The sequence below is a fragment of the Delphinapterus leucas genome, chromosome 12 (genome assembly GCF_059928025.1).
Source record: "Delphinapterus leucas isolate spDelLeu-1000000601 "Yukka" chromosome 12, BTC_Dleu_Yukka2, whole genome shotgun sequence".
Lineage (NCBI taxonomy): Eukaryota > Metazoa > Chordata > Mammalia > Artiodactyla > Monodontidae > Delphinapterus > Delphinapterus leucas.
In genome coordinates, this window is record NC_143140.1 from 24,098,810 (window position 1) to 24,114,451 (window position 15,642).

Genomic DNA, 15,642 nt, shown 5'->3' on the forward strand with positions numbered 1-15,642 from the left:
GTACCGCAAAAAAAAAAATGTCTATAAGGGATAAAGGATGTTCACAAGGGATAAATTAGTCCAACTTTTTAGAGGTGATATAAAATATCAGAGTTTAAAATACACAAATTCCAATACTGCATAAGATGAGAAAGATCTGTTTCTGAAGTACTAAAATACATGTGCAAAGAGGATTTTCCCTGCAGCACTGTCTTTACCAGCCATACAGTGGAATTCTACTCATTAGGAAGAGTCCAATCCATATTTACACTAACAAAGAAACAAGCCTCATGATACCTGGTTGTGTGAAGAATGCATGTTAAAGAACAATGCTAATCACATCATTATTGTTATTTTTACAAATACCTGTGGGCGTATGTACATAGAACTGTAAACAGGGAAAAGAATGAAGTACGCATGTCAGACTGTTAATGATTACCTCCGGATGGTATGACACAGCGGGGCAGAAGAGGGGACAGGACAGGGGAACTACCACTTCTTTTATGTTCTTCACGTTGTCAGAATGTGGTTCAAGACTGTATTACTTTTATAGAAAAAAATTTTTTTAATTTAAATATACATTAGTAGTAAGTTTAAAAAGTTCCTACTCCTGATTTTCAACTCGAAAACTTTGCAATAAAAGGAAATTAAGGGAATTCCCTGGTGGCCCAGTGGCTAGGACTCCGCACTTCCACGTGCAGAGGGCACGGGTTTGATCCCTGGTCAGGGAACTAAGACCTCGCAAGGTGCGCAGTACGGCCGAAAAAAAGGTGAAAAAAAAAAAGACTGATTTCAGACTAGGACTATGAGGTATACTTAGTATCAATCTGAGTTAGAAAATATTTCAGCTTTGAATAGAAATTATCTGGAATTAGAGAAGCATGGGGTCCCTGTGATGGATGGACAGCCACAAAGCAACACCTAATAATCACTTCAATACCTCTCTCCTTTTAGCTACCATGCTCCCTTATTAGCTTGCGAGGTCCTCAAAGGCATTTTTGGTTCTATCTTGTGCACCCAGGACAGTGTCTTTCAAATAAGAAGTACTCAATATATGTTTACTGGTTGAATAAAGCAGGTGTGGAGGCAGAGAAGAGACGGGGGCCCTCGATCTTGGATTTTCACATTATGTCCCCAATTGTTTTCTGCAGAATGTTATTTTTGACAGGAGCAGTTTAATATTAAATGCTTGTGGTACGTGTAGGGGATGATTCTGCTAACTGCGGAGCCTTTTCTCCAAAACTTGCTACTACTTCTCAAGCATCCAAGTGCTGAAATCAGGATCTCAAAGAGATCTCTGCACTCCCATGTTCGCTGCAGCACTGTTTACAATAGCCAAGATGCAGAAACAACCTAACTGTCCACCAGTGATGAATGGATGAAGAAAATGTGGTACATAAACCCTATGGAATATTATTTAGCCTCTAAAAAGAAAGAAATCTTGTAATATGCAACAGTACAGATGCACCTCAAGGACATTATGAAAAATAAGACAAGTCAGACACAGCAGGATAAGAATACATGATTCCACTTACATGAGGAATCTAAAATAGTCTAACTCATAGAAGCAGAAAGCAGAATGCTGGTTGCCAGGTGCTGGAGGGAGGGAAGAATGGGGAGTTGTTAATCAAAGGGTATAAAGTTTTAGTTGGGCAAGGTGAGTAAGTTCTAGAGGCCGGTTCTACAACACTGCGTCTGTAACTAACAATGCTGTATTGTGCATTGAAAAATCTGTAAAGAGGGTAGATCACGTTAGGTGTTCTTACCACACACACACAAAACAATAAAAACAAAAACAGGAGCAACAGAACGTATTTTAACCATAAGAGTATCAAATGGGGAAAAAAGTGAGAAAGACAGAATTGTGTTATGCTGACCAAGAAAGCCATTAAAAACTAAGAGTAGAAAAACTTCACCTTGTGGCATGAGCTTCTACCGAGGAATCAGGTTGTAGTTGTCTCTAAATCCCTAGTATGCACGCAGAGGCACTTAAATCACTTGTCCAATTAAGGGGACTTGATTCGTGAATTAAACTGAGATTAAAAACTCAATTTTTCATCATTTATTTTCTAGACCCGAGAATTAAGAAAAAAGAATGACAAAAACCAAAGAATTTCTGAGACCCTGGATTACTAGGCTACAAAAAGCTGGGTGAAATCATTTCTTACCAAGATGTACGCTTTGCCGTCGTGTCCTTGAAGAGTGAATCTAAAAGTGCTTCTAGCAGAGGAGAGTTCCACCAGGCACTGGGCAATAACGCTCTGTACAAACTGAGACCTGTTTGAACACAACCCAGTTTTCACAATGTGCCTCTCGTAATAAGTCTAAATACCCACAGGGCACCTATAAGGCAGAGGTGGGTGCATGCTGGACTCTTCTATATGCTGCCCATCCCCTCACAACCTGTGCTAATTTTAATCGACTGTAATGTATTTGTGCTTGCACCAGTCTTTCTATAACCCATTCTTTGATCCTTAATACATTTTCCACCCCAAACCTAACTATTCCTCCCACTAAATAAAAAAATACTGTTAGACAAGTCAATAATCCATTTGTGCTGCGGCACATTCAACAGTGGATAACTAAGTTAAAAAAGAAGGTAAGAGGGCTTCCCTGGTGGTGCAGTGGTTGAGAGTCTGCCTGCTGAAGCAGGGGACACGGGTTCATGCCCCGGTCTGGGAGGATCCCACATGCAGCGGAGCGGCTGGGCCCGTGAGCTATGGCCTCTGAGCCTGCGCGTCCGGAGCCTGTGCTCCGCAACGGGAGAGGCCACACAACAGTGAGAGGCCCACGTACCGCAAAAAAAAAAAAAAAAAAAAAAAAAGAAGGTAAGAAATTTCCTCCCAAACATTAGACAGTATTATCTCCAATGTTTTCCATTTGTATCCCCTCAGAGTGTCAGATCTGAGGTACAGAATCAAAGTATTTATAGGAGGATAAAGTTCAAGGTTATATTCAGAGAGCCATAATTTTTAGACATCAATAAATTAGCTGAAATAAAGACATACTACAGTTAACTTTCATTTGCAAGACTAAAAAGATTCTAAGAAAAGAAACACTAATGGATTGAGTGGCTAAGTAACATTCTTTTTAAAAACACACAAGTCATTTAAAAACTAACCCATGTTTCAAGTAAGTTAAATTAATACCAGAAATAATTACTCAAAAACCTATTGATGATTATATCATAAAACCTTGGGTATCTAGCACATAAAAGGAAACACAGGGCTTCCCTGGTAGCACAGTGGTTGAGAGTCTGCCTGCCGATGCAGGGGACACAGGTTCGTGCCCTGGTCGGGGAAGATCCCACATGCCGCGGAGCGGCTGGGCCCGTGAGCCATGGCCGCTGAGCCTGTGTGTCCGGAGCCTGTGCTCCACAATGGGAGAGGCCACAACAGTGAGAGGTCTGCGTACCACAAAGAAAAAAAAAAAAAAAGAAACACAAAAAACTTTCAGAACTAGAAGATTTATAATAGCACATTTGTCTATACCATTATGCAAGCAAACCATCAATAAATCCTCAAATCTTTCATATCTGTGGTTTGGTTCCACTACCTAAAAACCTTTCCAAAGACTTTTATTTTTCCTTTCCAAACAAAGAGGGGTATAAATAAAAATGAATTCCCAAATAATCACTTACAATAAATAATTATAATAAATAATTATAATTAATAATTCCCAAATACCTATCTTTCCTTACATGTGAAATTACAGAACACACTTAATTAGCTATTTGTACCTTGGTATGATGGGAAAATTTCTTTCAGATGGCTGAATAATTATCTCTGTCATATAAAACTTAGTGGTTTCTAGAAACAAAAAAAAAGAATATTAAAAGATCTCCCCAATACATTAATATTTCTACTGTGGACATGCTGGTTTCAAATTAAGACATTCCAAACCAAATATTCGTTATACTGGTACAATTACTATTTAGTAAAACTTTTCCAAAAATGACTTAGTGTCAGAAGACAAAGCAATGATGGCTACAAGGAGACAGTCTGAGACTTCAGGTAACTCGGTGTTGTTTTAGAAGAGCACGTGGCCAGATGAGCCCGGTACAGCAAGACTCTGCTCACACGTATGCAAGGTCATAATAACTAGTCACATCACAGCCAAAGCCCACTCACCTAAAAATTAGTCATTTGGTTTCCTCATTTCTACAGAGTAGCCACAAAACTAGGAGTCACTGAAAAAGGCTTTTTAATCACAGTATTCTAAACCCCATGAACAGAAGCTGTGAACCTCACGTTGATATTTACCCAGAATCTCACTGAGTCGATTAATGTACAATTGTTACCAAATCTGGTTATCTGAGTCCTTCATTTACAGAAAAATTTAAACAGTAAACTAAATATTTAATAGAACTGAATATAAACATAACCATTTTGGATTTTTTAAAAAATCCATGAAAAATGTTCACTCACTAGTAATGAAATGGAAATTAAAATATTTTTCAGCATCAAATAAATAAAATATTTCTGAATGATAAAGTGCAGCAGCAATGAAGATATGGAGAACTGGATACACTTACATTCTGCTGTCAGGAGTGCAAATAATAAATTTCTGGAAAGCCATTTGGTGAAGGCCTTAAAAATGTTTATATATTTTGACACCATAATTAAATGCCTAAAAATTTATCTCAAAGAAATACTCACAGATATCTGTAACATTTATCTATTAAGAGGCTTATAATATTAATAGAAAAATACTGAAATTTCTAAAAATTGAGGATGGTTGGATTAAATAAACAACTATACATTTAGGCAAGATAATTATATACAGTCATTAAAAATGGTGTGCTAACAATTTTTTAATTGTTTTAATAAGATGGCAAGTTGTTCCTTGTAGATTTTCTACAAATGTTTACAACTGCTCAGTATAACACACAGAAAAAGGCAAAAAAACAAATTTAAAAGTTTAACAGATTATTATATATCTCGAGTTATGATGATGAATTTATACATTTCCCCTTGAAGTCCAATTTTTCACTTTACTATTTTGAAGTCATGTTATTAGATGCAGAATTGAAACTTTTAACATTATAAAGTGATCCCTTTTGTCCCAGCTGTTGTTAAACTATAATTTAATTCCATAATTTTAATCCCACAAGGTATTATTGATTTACACAGTTAACATTCATTTAGTGTCACCACATATTTACCACTTTCTTTACCAATCCTTCTTGAACTTAGACTTTCTATCTGGGATCGTTTTCTTTTACTTAATATACAGGTAAAATTTCTTTTCATAAGAAACCAAACCATTAGAATTGAATTAACCTAGCTTTTGTTTGCCAGAGAATATATTTATCTTTGTCTTGATTCTTTCATATCAGGACATTTTCTCCTGATATAAAATCCTAGGTTAGCAGTCTTTAACCTTTGTGCACACTATCATTCCACTGTCTTCAAACCTCCATTTCTGCTATTCCTTTGAAGGTGATGTCATTTTTCCTTGGTTACTTTTAAGATTTTCTTTTCTTTTTTTAATTTTTCTGCCATATCACTGATGTGTCTAGCTATAGACTTCTTTTTATTTCTCTTACTTGGGCCTCATCTAAGTAGAATTCATTGGACTTCAAACTACAAACTGTTGTTCATCATTTTTGCAAAATTCTCAGCAATTATCTCTTCAAATATTGCCTATGCTCTATTCTATTTCTCTTTTCCTTCTAGAAGTCTGATTAAACATACATTAGATCTCCTCTGTGTTTTATATCTCCTACCCTCTCTTCTATATTTTTTACCTTCTTGTGTCTCTGTGCTGGATTACAGATTTTTCTTCTCATCTATCTTCTGTTCATTAAATCATTCTCCATGCTGTACCTAACCTGCTGTTAACCTGCCCACTGAGTTTTCAATATCAATTATATTTTTCAGAAATTTTTTAGAATTTTTTAGAAATTCTTTTCCAAATATGCTTAGTGTTATAGTTTCCTTTTCCTTTTGATATCTTCAAACCTGTCTTTTGTATTGTTAAAAATAGTAAGCATGGTTGTTTTACAGTTTACATCTGATAATTCCAATAACATAAGTCTGTTTCTATTGTTTGCTATTTTTGTTAGTTCTTGTGGATGGATGTTGTTTACTTGTGTACTTATTTATGTTTGGTTGTATGGTAAACACTGTACTTGCCAAATTATTTGTGGGAATAACATGAGTTTTATAATGAAAGTATTTTCCTCCAGAGGTGATCTGCATTTGATTTTCCCAGGCTCATGGCATTATGTCTAGGCCAACGCAGACTAAGTTCTGAAATTCCTAATGTCCCAAAGAACGGATACCTGTCTGTAATTCCACAGGCTTGTTTCACTTCTGATTCACCTTTACTGTGTGAAGGTGAATGGTACGGCCATTCAGGCTCTCATATTTTTGTACAGTCACCTACTAGGTTCTTACTTTGTGTAGTCTTTGACTTCTGTCCTTACTTCTCAAAGCAATCAAAAGTTCTACTTTTAAAGAACTGGAAAATGGCAGGGAAAAGGTGTTTTTCAATTTTATGCTAACCTCTTTTGAGTTTGCTTTTGTGCTAATTAACCCACACATTTTCCATTTATCTTGCTCTTCATTCCTTCCTATGGATTACAATTACCATATCTTTCCTTAGCATTGTCAGCCTGAAGAACTTTCCTTAGCACTGTCTGCTAGTAATGCATTATTTCCATCTGTTTATAGAAAAATGTCTTTATTTTGCCTTCATTTTTGAAGCAGAGCTTTGCTGGATATAGATTAGATGAAAAGTGTTTTTGTTTGTTTTCCCCCCAGCATTTTTTTAAATAAATTTATTTATTTTATTTATTTATTTTTGGCTGTGTGGGGTTTTCGTTGCTGCGCATGGGCTTTCTCTAGTTGCAGCAAGAGGGGGCTTCTCTTTGTTGCGGTGGGTGGGCCTCTCATTGTCGTGGCTTCTTTTGTTGTGGAGCACGGGCTCCAGGCATGTGAGCTTCAGTAGTTGTGGCACGCGGGCTCAGTAGTTGTGGCTCACGGGCTCTAGAGCGCAAGCTCAGTAGTTGTGGCACATGGGCTTCGTTGCTCCGTGGCATGTGGGATCTTCCCCGACCAGGGCTCGAACCCGTGTCCCCTGCATTGGCAGACAGATTCTTAACCACTGCGCTACCAGGGAAGCCCCTCCCGCAGCATTTTGAATATCTCATTTTAGTGTATTTTGGCCGTCATTACTTCTATAAGAAGTTGGCCTTAATGCTTAATGAAATCCCTATATGTGATGCTTTGTTTTCTCTTGCTACTTTCAAGATTCTCTCTTTACCTCTGGCTTTTATCATTTTGACCACAACGTGCCTGGGTGAAATGCTCTTTGTGTTTATCCTACTTGAGATTCACTGCAGTTCTTGGACCCAAAAGTTAAAATGTTTCACCAAATTTGACAAGATTTCAGCCATTTTTTTTCCTACATTTTTTCCCTGACCCTTTCTTTTTCTTCTCACCTTCTAAAGCTTCACTTACACATTTATTGAAACAGTTAATATTTTTCCACAAATCTGACATTCTCTCCATTTTGAGATTTTTTTTCTCTGTTCTTTGGATTGGTTAATTTCTATTCATCTATCTTCAAGTTCAACATTTTTTTCCTTCTGTCACCTCAAATATGAGGTTTTAGTAATCTAGTGAATTTTTCTTTTGTTACTGTACTTTTCAGCTCTGTAATTACCAACTGGTTCTTTCTCTGAAGTTTCCAATTTGTTGAGATTTGCTATTAGTTCACTCAAGAGGTTTCCTGTTTTAATTCTTTGCCATATTTATAATTAGCTACTTCAACATCTTTGTCTCCTAATTTAATATTTGTGCTTACTCAGCACCTATTTATTGAGTCGTGCTTTTTCCTTGAGTATGAGTCACTCCTTTTTCTTTCTCTGCATGGCTAATAATTTCTGTAAGAAAGTAGGACATTGTATGTAATACATTGTACCAATTCTGGATTTTGTTTTGTCCTTTTTTTTTTTAATTTATTTATTTTTGGCTGTGTTGGGTCTTCATTGCTGCGCACGGGCTTTCTCTAGCTGTGTCAAGTGGGGGCTACTGTTCGTTGCGGCGTACGGGCTTCTCATTGCAGTGGCTTCTCTTGTTGCAGAGCACAGGCTCTAGGGTGTGTGGGCTTCAATAGCTGTGGCACGCAGGCTCAGTAGCTGTGGCTCGTGGGCTCTAGAGCGCAGGCTCATTAGTTACGGTGCACGGGCTTAGGTGCTCCATGGCATGTGGGATCGTCCTGGACTAGGGCTCGAACCTGTGTCTGATCCCGTGTCCCCTTCACTGGCAGGCAGATTCTTAACAACTGGGCCACCAGGGAAGTCCCTTGCTTTGTCCTTTTAAGGGTAATTGGTTTATAGGTCAATTACCAAGCTTGGACTTAAACCAGGAAATATGTCTTCCCACAGTGTGTAGTCACTAATGTCTCTGCTCAGTTCTGTTTTGTTTAGCCTGACTCCCTAGAGAGTATTCACTATCTCTGCACAGTTTGGTCGACTGCAGATTTGGGGAGAGGTTCTGCTCAAATGCCTCAAGCCATTAAGGCTTCCATCTTCTGCTGCCCAAGTTGTGTGTGAATTGAGGAATGCAATCAAAGCCACAGCAAATTTTCTGGTCTCCCCAAGCTTTCAATTCTTATTGGACTCCCTGGCATCTACTGTATGCACGTATAGTTTTGCAGTCAGCCAGAGCCGGGTTAAGTTATCAGCTCAGCCCCTCCACGGCCCTCTTGCTTCCAAAATATCCCTCTTAAATTTCTACTTTCTCCTTTGCCTACCCTGAACCAAACCTACCACCTATAGATAATAAAGCTGTGTTTTTTTCTCCTGCCCAAGTTTGGGGGGGCGTGTGAAGTATGTCAATGATCCCAAGCAAAAAAAGGTCACAAATTTGCCATTCTAACCCAAGGCAGTAGCAGTTTTTGATAACTACACCTCTCAAATCATTGCTTCATTTTGGTTATTTTCTAGTAGCTGTTCTTCTGAACTTGTACAGTTCAGTACTTGTTTCCTACAGCGTAGAACTATCTATTCTCTTTATGCCACCATTATTGCAATGAGAGTCCTACTAATTTACTTTTAGAGTAGATGTGGATATAGCTCCCTTACATCACCCCACACACATATTCACATACAATGACCCCCTAATATACTTATATATTACATCATAAAGATTTTTGGTTAAATTGATAATCAGTGTTCACATTATTGTGACCATAATGATACCATGGAAGTGCTTCCTTTTTTGTTCAATCTTCTGTTTTCCTGCAGCACGTAACTGCTTTCTTTTTTCGTGTGTTTAGTTTTTCCAAACACCTTTAGTTAATTCTTCCCATATGATGAAATGGCTTGTCTCAAGATTATTTGTTACATGTAGTCAAACAACTCAACAAATTTACCAGTTTCGGTGTATAACTGAAAAAGTCTTTATTACAGTTTCTCTCCCCTTGCTTCAATCCAGGCTGTAATGCCTGCTGTACATCCCTCACCCTGGGACTTCCTTACCTCATTCTCCTGTGTTGGACAATCTGTTTCCCCAAATCCCACACTTTCTCTTTTGAGGTTAAATTCCTAGTTTTGGTGATGCATACCCTATGGTAGATTCCTAAGGAAAATGTAACTTTGAGGTCCATGTTTTGAGACCCTGTATTTCCAAATATGTATTTATAATCTTCATACCTGACTGACAGTTTGACTGTCTATTGAATTATTCTGGGTTGAACATCTTTTTCCTTCTAAATTATGAGGGCATTCTTCATTGTCTTCTAGCTATTAAGAAGTTCAGCACCATTGTAATTCCTAATCCTTTGTACATTACCTGCTTTTTTCTCTCTAGAAACTTCACCCTTGGCGTTTGGAAATCACTCAATTACGTGGCTTTAAGTAGCTTCCCTGTCACCCCTCCATTAATTATATGAGACACTTAGTGGGCTCTTTCAGTTGAGAAACTTAAGCCCTAGCTCTGGGAAATACCTTTTTAATGTGTTTTTGGTATTTCTGTTCTTTGATAATTTCCCCCACCCTGTTGTCTCTATTCTCTCTTTCTAGAATTTCTCCCAGCTAGATGTCGGATGCCCTAAAAGGCTCAATTCATTCACTCATTCAACAAATATTTACTGGGTACCCACTATGTGCCAGATATTGATCTAAGTGCTGTGGTTATCATGAGAAATGAGATAGACAATATTCCTATCCTCAGGAAACTTACATGATCTTTTTTTTGAAATTTCCTTTCCAATTTTCAACCTCTGTCTTTTGGTCCTGATTTCTGAAATAGTTCCTTAATTTCATTTTCCAGTCCTTTGGTTAGTTTTTTCAAGCTATTACATCTTTAATTCGACATTCTCTGAATTATAGAGATAATATTATTTCATTTCTCCAAGGACATTTATTATGGTTTTTTAAAAGATTTTCTTCTGTTTTATACATAATTTGTTTCTTCTCAATGCGTCTACTCTGTTTACTTGATTATGTATTTGCTTTGGACTCTTTTTAATGTTTACTGATTCTCAGCAATCTATTCAGATTTAAGTGTAAGGTAGTAAAATGCTGAGAGGGAGCTCTTGTGTGTAGATATAAGGCTTGTTGAGAGTAGGATGGCTGAATATAAGCTCATTTTTTTGTTGTTACATGACCCCTGAGAATCAGTGTCTGCAGATCTTTTCTCTGGTTAGTACACTTCCATTCCCTTATTCCAAGAAAGGCTGCTCCAATCTCCTACCTTGAGAGCATAAGCAAGTTGCAAGCGGAGAAAGAGTCTTAGGAATCTTATGGCTCCACATACAAACTTTGCATTAATCATCCTGCTTTTAGTCCCTTGTCCCTCTTGCCTGCTACCTCTAAACTCTGGCCAGTTCTGGGGATCTACAGTGAGAACTGGTTCACTCCTTATCTAAATGGTCTTCTGCAGACACCAAGGTTGCAGCTTCCTCCACACTGTCAAGTGTGTTCCTACCCGTCTCAGCTCTACAGCTTCCAAAAGAAGTTTGCTTACACCTCTAGTTCACATCACTGTTGCCTCCTCCCCATTTCTCTTTGTCTCTGTGGATGTCCTTTTTTTTTATTCCTTAACTGACATTTTAACTGGGCTTCAGGGAGGAGAGAAAAGCATGAAAAAAATCAATTCACCCTTATTTAAACTGGAAGCCTTAAGATTTTCTAAGTCATTGCTTAAGGGACTTGTTTTCATTCTCCAAAAATGACATTCAGGGTGGCATCCTTTACTACTACTCATTCTTCCTTTTCTGTTCTCTCAGAGCAAGTTATGAGACTCTGATGATCTTAAAAAACAAACAAAAAAAATGCCACCATCTGCCTTCCCTTGAGTACAATAGTTTCACTTAACTCACATCTTCTAATTAATTCTATTAAAAACAATTATTCTTCACCCACAAAGCTAACACAGCATGCTGTAGCTCTCTAGACATTTTTAAACCATATCTTTAAAGAGTGATGCATTTTAATTATCAGGATTTCATTATTATATTGGAAAGTCGTATAACATAGGCTTTATGTAAAATATAATTAACACTATAGGAAAAAAGAACAAGGAAGGAGTATAAAACTCAGAATGTTTCAACAGGTTCTCTGCACCCCCAACCTCCAAGCCTCAAAACACAGCCCTGAGGCACACAACAGCCAGCATCTCCTCCATCATCTCTGGCAACCAATTCTTCTGACTGAGGAGCTGTATTAAGAAAAAAGCTCCAATCTTCTTTAAGATAGACCCAAGTACCAGCTTTATACTATTGCTTTATATCTACAAAGAAGATATGAAATACTGAAAATTACCCAACTTCTTAATGCTTAAAACTCAGTACTATGTACTTACAAAGGTCAAAATACACAAACTTCTTGGCATACTGGATGATATATTAGTTGATTTCTATTTTTAAAAGCATCAATTCTACAACATGTATTAGTCATCTATCTTTCCTATATATTTCCTATAAAAATCTTCTTCTACTGTTTTGTTTTTTTTTAACAAGAAGGCAATCATTTTGGCTTTTTTATTATGAAATTCTTACCTGATGACACAGTCTCTCCCAACATTACCTTGCAACGCTTACAAATTACTTTGGTATTTGCCTTTGGTTTCTGTAGAACAGAAAAATGTCATTTAAATGTCATTCAGCTTTTCTTAAAAGGAATATATAATTTTAACATGGTCTCTAGAGTATACATTGAACTTTACATTTTATTTTGCCATCTACTAAATACTGGGAATACATTTAGCTTGTATGCATAATTCACATGCACAGAGATCACTTTTTCCAAGTCTAAACACAAAATGAACAGAATGATTTTTCCAAACTAGTCAGCTCCTGATAATCTACACGTTGCCAAGTAATTTGAACAAGAAGCATCTTACATTTCTAAAAAGCACCTCCAAACATCATTTAGAATAGGCAGATGGTGGGCAACAAAGGTAGAGAGGGTAGGTGACTTGCCCCAACTCATGTGTCTAGAAAACAGAAGAATTAGAACTTGAACCTATATTATTATTTTTTTTTTCTTTTTTTGCGGTTCGCGGGCCTCTCACTGCTGCGGCCCCTCCCGTTGCGGAGCACAGGCTCCGGACGCGCAGGCTCAGCGGCCATGGCTCACGGGCCCAGCCGCTCGGAGGCATGTGGGATCTTCCCGGACCGGGGCATGAACCCATGTCCCCCGCATCAGCAGGCGGACTGTCAACCACTGCGCCACCAGGCAAGCCCGAACCTATATTATTTTGACTCCTAGTCCAGTGCAACTTATGTAAAAGTAATCTATAATTCATAATCACCACTGGAAGTTAAAAATACCTAACCCATTCATATAATTCTATTTTTCCATTTAAGATATGCATTGTACCTGGAAAGACAGCATTCTGGAACAAATTCCTGAAACACTGTTAAACTTTGAAAATCCAACTTTATCATTGGGGATACAGATTAAAACAGCTAGCAGTCACCTAATTATTAAGAAAACAAAAGACTAATCTTTTAGACATACAGAACAGAGGTTGGCAGGGGTGGGCAAAAATGAGTGAAGGTGGTCGAAGGGTACAAACTAATTATAAAATAAGTCATGGGGATGTAATGTACAGTATGGCAACTATAGTTAACCATACTGTATTGCATACTTGAGAGTTGCCTTAGTAAATCTTACAAGTTCTCATCACAAGAAAAAAAAGTTCTGTAACTAAGTACAGTGATGGATGTTAACTAAACTTATTGTCATGATCATTTTGAAGTACATACAAATACTGAATCGCTATGTTATATACCTAAAAGTAGTAAAATGTCAATTACACCTTAATAAAAAAATCTTACTGACTTATAGTTTGTTATAAGAGATGATATTATAATTAATATCATGGTGGTTAAGAGCCTGGAGTCTGGGGCCAGACTTCCTAAGTTCAAATCCCAGCTCTGTTACTTACTAGACGTGTGATCATGGGCAAGTTAATTAACCTGCTTTGGTTTCTTCATCTGTAAGATGAAATCGACAGTAGTGTTAACTCATAGAGCTGTTTATTAGGATCTAAAACAGAGTGCTGTAAAACACTGTCCCTGGCACATGGGTAACCGCTAGGCAGATGTTACGTAAATAAAATACACTTTTGGCACACGTCATTCAAAAAATGGGCAGAAAACCCATACCTTCCCACAAAGGTATAGATTTTTTTGTCTGGATGTGCTGCTAGTAACTAATAGAGCTGATATTTAAATCCAGGTCCCTTTGATGCTAGAGCTTATGCTTCCTAAGCACTATGCCAAGTGTTTTCCAAACTAATTCATAGAATCAATTCAGTGGGTGGCACCCTGAATTTTTAAAGAAATACGAAATAGAATGGAACAGAAAACATCACCGTGCTTCAAACATAATGTAAGTAGTTCTTTAAGAAACATCTACTTGAGGTGCATCTGTGTCTCTGTGTGTGCATTATCAGATCTTAATGTAAAAAAATTACTATACAGTTCTTACTGTAGTTAGAGGTCAAAAAAAAAAGTCAAAAGCCACAGACATAGAAACCAAGGCAGGTGCCAATTTGTTTAGGTCCAGGCAAGGTTACAGGAAGATGACAGCTTAGAAACCAAGCATGCTCAACTGTAAAGTTTCACATTTTGGCAGGTTCATGCTTTCTTACAATAAAAGCTATCTGTATGGCTCCAAATTGGTACTAAAGACACTTTTTAAAGGATCCTATTTCATACAAGTTAAATCAGACCATCCTCATTAAATCTTACCAAATACTAAGGGCTTTACTAAAAACTAATACAGGTTATTGGAGTAGTAATGCTTAAGAAGAAGGGATTTTTCTATTCGAAGCAAAACATTTTTTGTCAGGTGCTGTTATGTATTTCATTTATCATTGCTCTTATAGCACATTTTGCTTTGTCTTTCAATGAAGCAGAAAAAGTGGGTTTTGTTGGTTGGTTTTGAAAATAAAATTCTACCTTTTCAACACATTGGTAACTGGGATTTTAAAATCTGATCAATATAAAAATAAATTACCTCAAACAACCAAATGTGTGAATTTTGATTCAAACAAATTTTAATGACATCAGAAGATACTTCTAATAAAATTTGTAAAATGTGTATATGGCCTGGTATTGTACCATCGAGTGTTCATTTTGTCTGGTGTGAAAATGACACTGTGTTCATGTGAAAAAGAACAATCCATATGGGTGAAATGATATAATGTCTGGGATTAGCTTTAAAGCACTTCAACGAAAAACTAAAAATAAAATGGGCAGATGAAGCATACTTTATGAATCAAGATGACTATTATACGGAAGTTCATAATTCGATTTTTTACGTTTGGGAATGTTTACAAAGTTCAACACATTATTCTAAGAAAAAAAAAAAAGAGAGACCCTCATGGATTTAACAAGACAAACAAATAATGAAAAAAAAGGTAAAACTGTTAGTCATACTCGCCAGCTAAAATACCAATGTTCAATTTCATTTGTTCTTTAAAATATAGGTTGAAGTCATCAGTGTGGCTATACTTTCGTCTAGAATAATAATATGAATCTTATAAAAGACTGAGGTGCCACCTTTATCAACCTGTTGTAAGACGCAAAATTTTTATTATGGTGAAATGAAAAATATTGTGAAATAACAAATATTCAATAGATGTCTTTTGAAAAGCAAAGATATATATTGTCACGTTCACAGAGGCACAAATAACACACTGTACACATACGGGGTTATTCAGGGAAAGGAATAAGTGTTGGACTTTGTTTATGCTGTTTTTCTGTCATTTATGAATATTTTAGTTCAAGAGATATGCTTTGGAGTAATTAATTGTCAAATACTCCTTAAGCAGAATTAAATATACATTTCTCATGGTGAGGTGAGTTATCTCTTAAAATCCTTTTCCACAATTAAAATAGATTTTTATAATCTCTCACAAGCAGAGGCAGAAATTACTCCTACCAAACACTCAGAATACACACAGAATGCACCATTAATGTCTGATAAGCTAAACAGTCTTGACCTTTTAAATTAACATATTACAATGCTTTTAATTCTGTTAAAGAGAAACTCTGCTTTGCAGTGCATTTTTCTTGACCTATGCTTAAAGGAAATAATAAAGCGAATTGCGCAAAGCAGCAGCCTAGCAGTGCAGGAACTCTACAGAGCAAACATGAAAGACAGACATTGTTGTGGACTAATTAAATCAATATATC

The 15,642-nt window shown here is 36.8% G+C and overlaps 1 protein-coding gene across 5 annotated transcripts in view; it reads right to left on the reverse strand.

Annotated features, from left to right (window-relative positions):
- Window positions 1–15,642, reverse strand: part of UBE3D (ubiquitin protein ligase E3D) — a 159,646-nt gene that overhangs the window by 117,827 nt on the left and 26,177 nt on the right. For 4 of the 5 annotated variants that reach the window (XM_022590310.3, XM_022590308.3, XM_022590306.3 and 1 more), the window contains 3 exons: window positions 11,992–12,061; window positions 3,719–3,788; window positions 2,148–2,256 (listed from right to left, as the gene is read on the reverse strand). In XM_022590310.3, the coding sequence (XP_022446018.1) occupies window positions 2,148–2,256; window positions 3,719–3,788; window positions 11,992–12,061 (249 nt within the window). The remainder of the gene's footprint in view (window positions 1–2,147; window positions 2,257–3,718; window positions 3,789–11,991; window positions 12,062–15,642) is intronic. The other variant, XM_030763029.2, reaches the window with a different exon arrangement.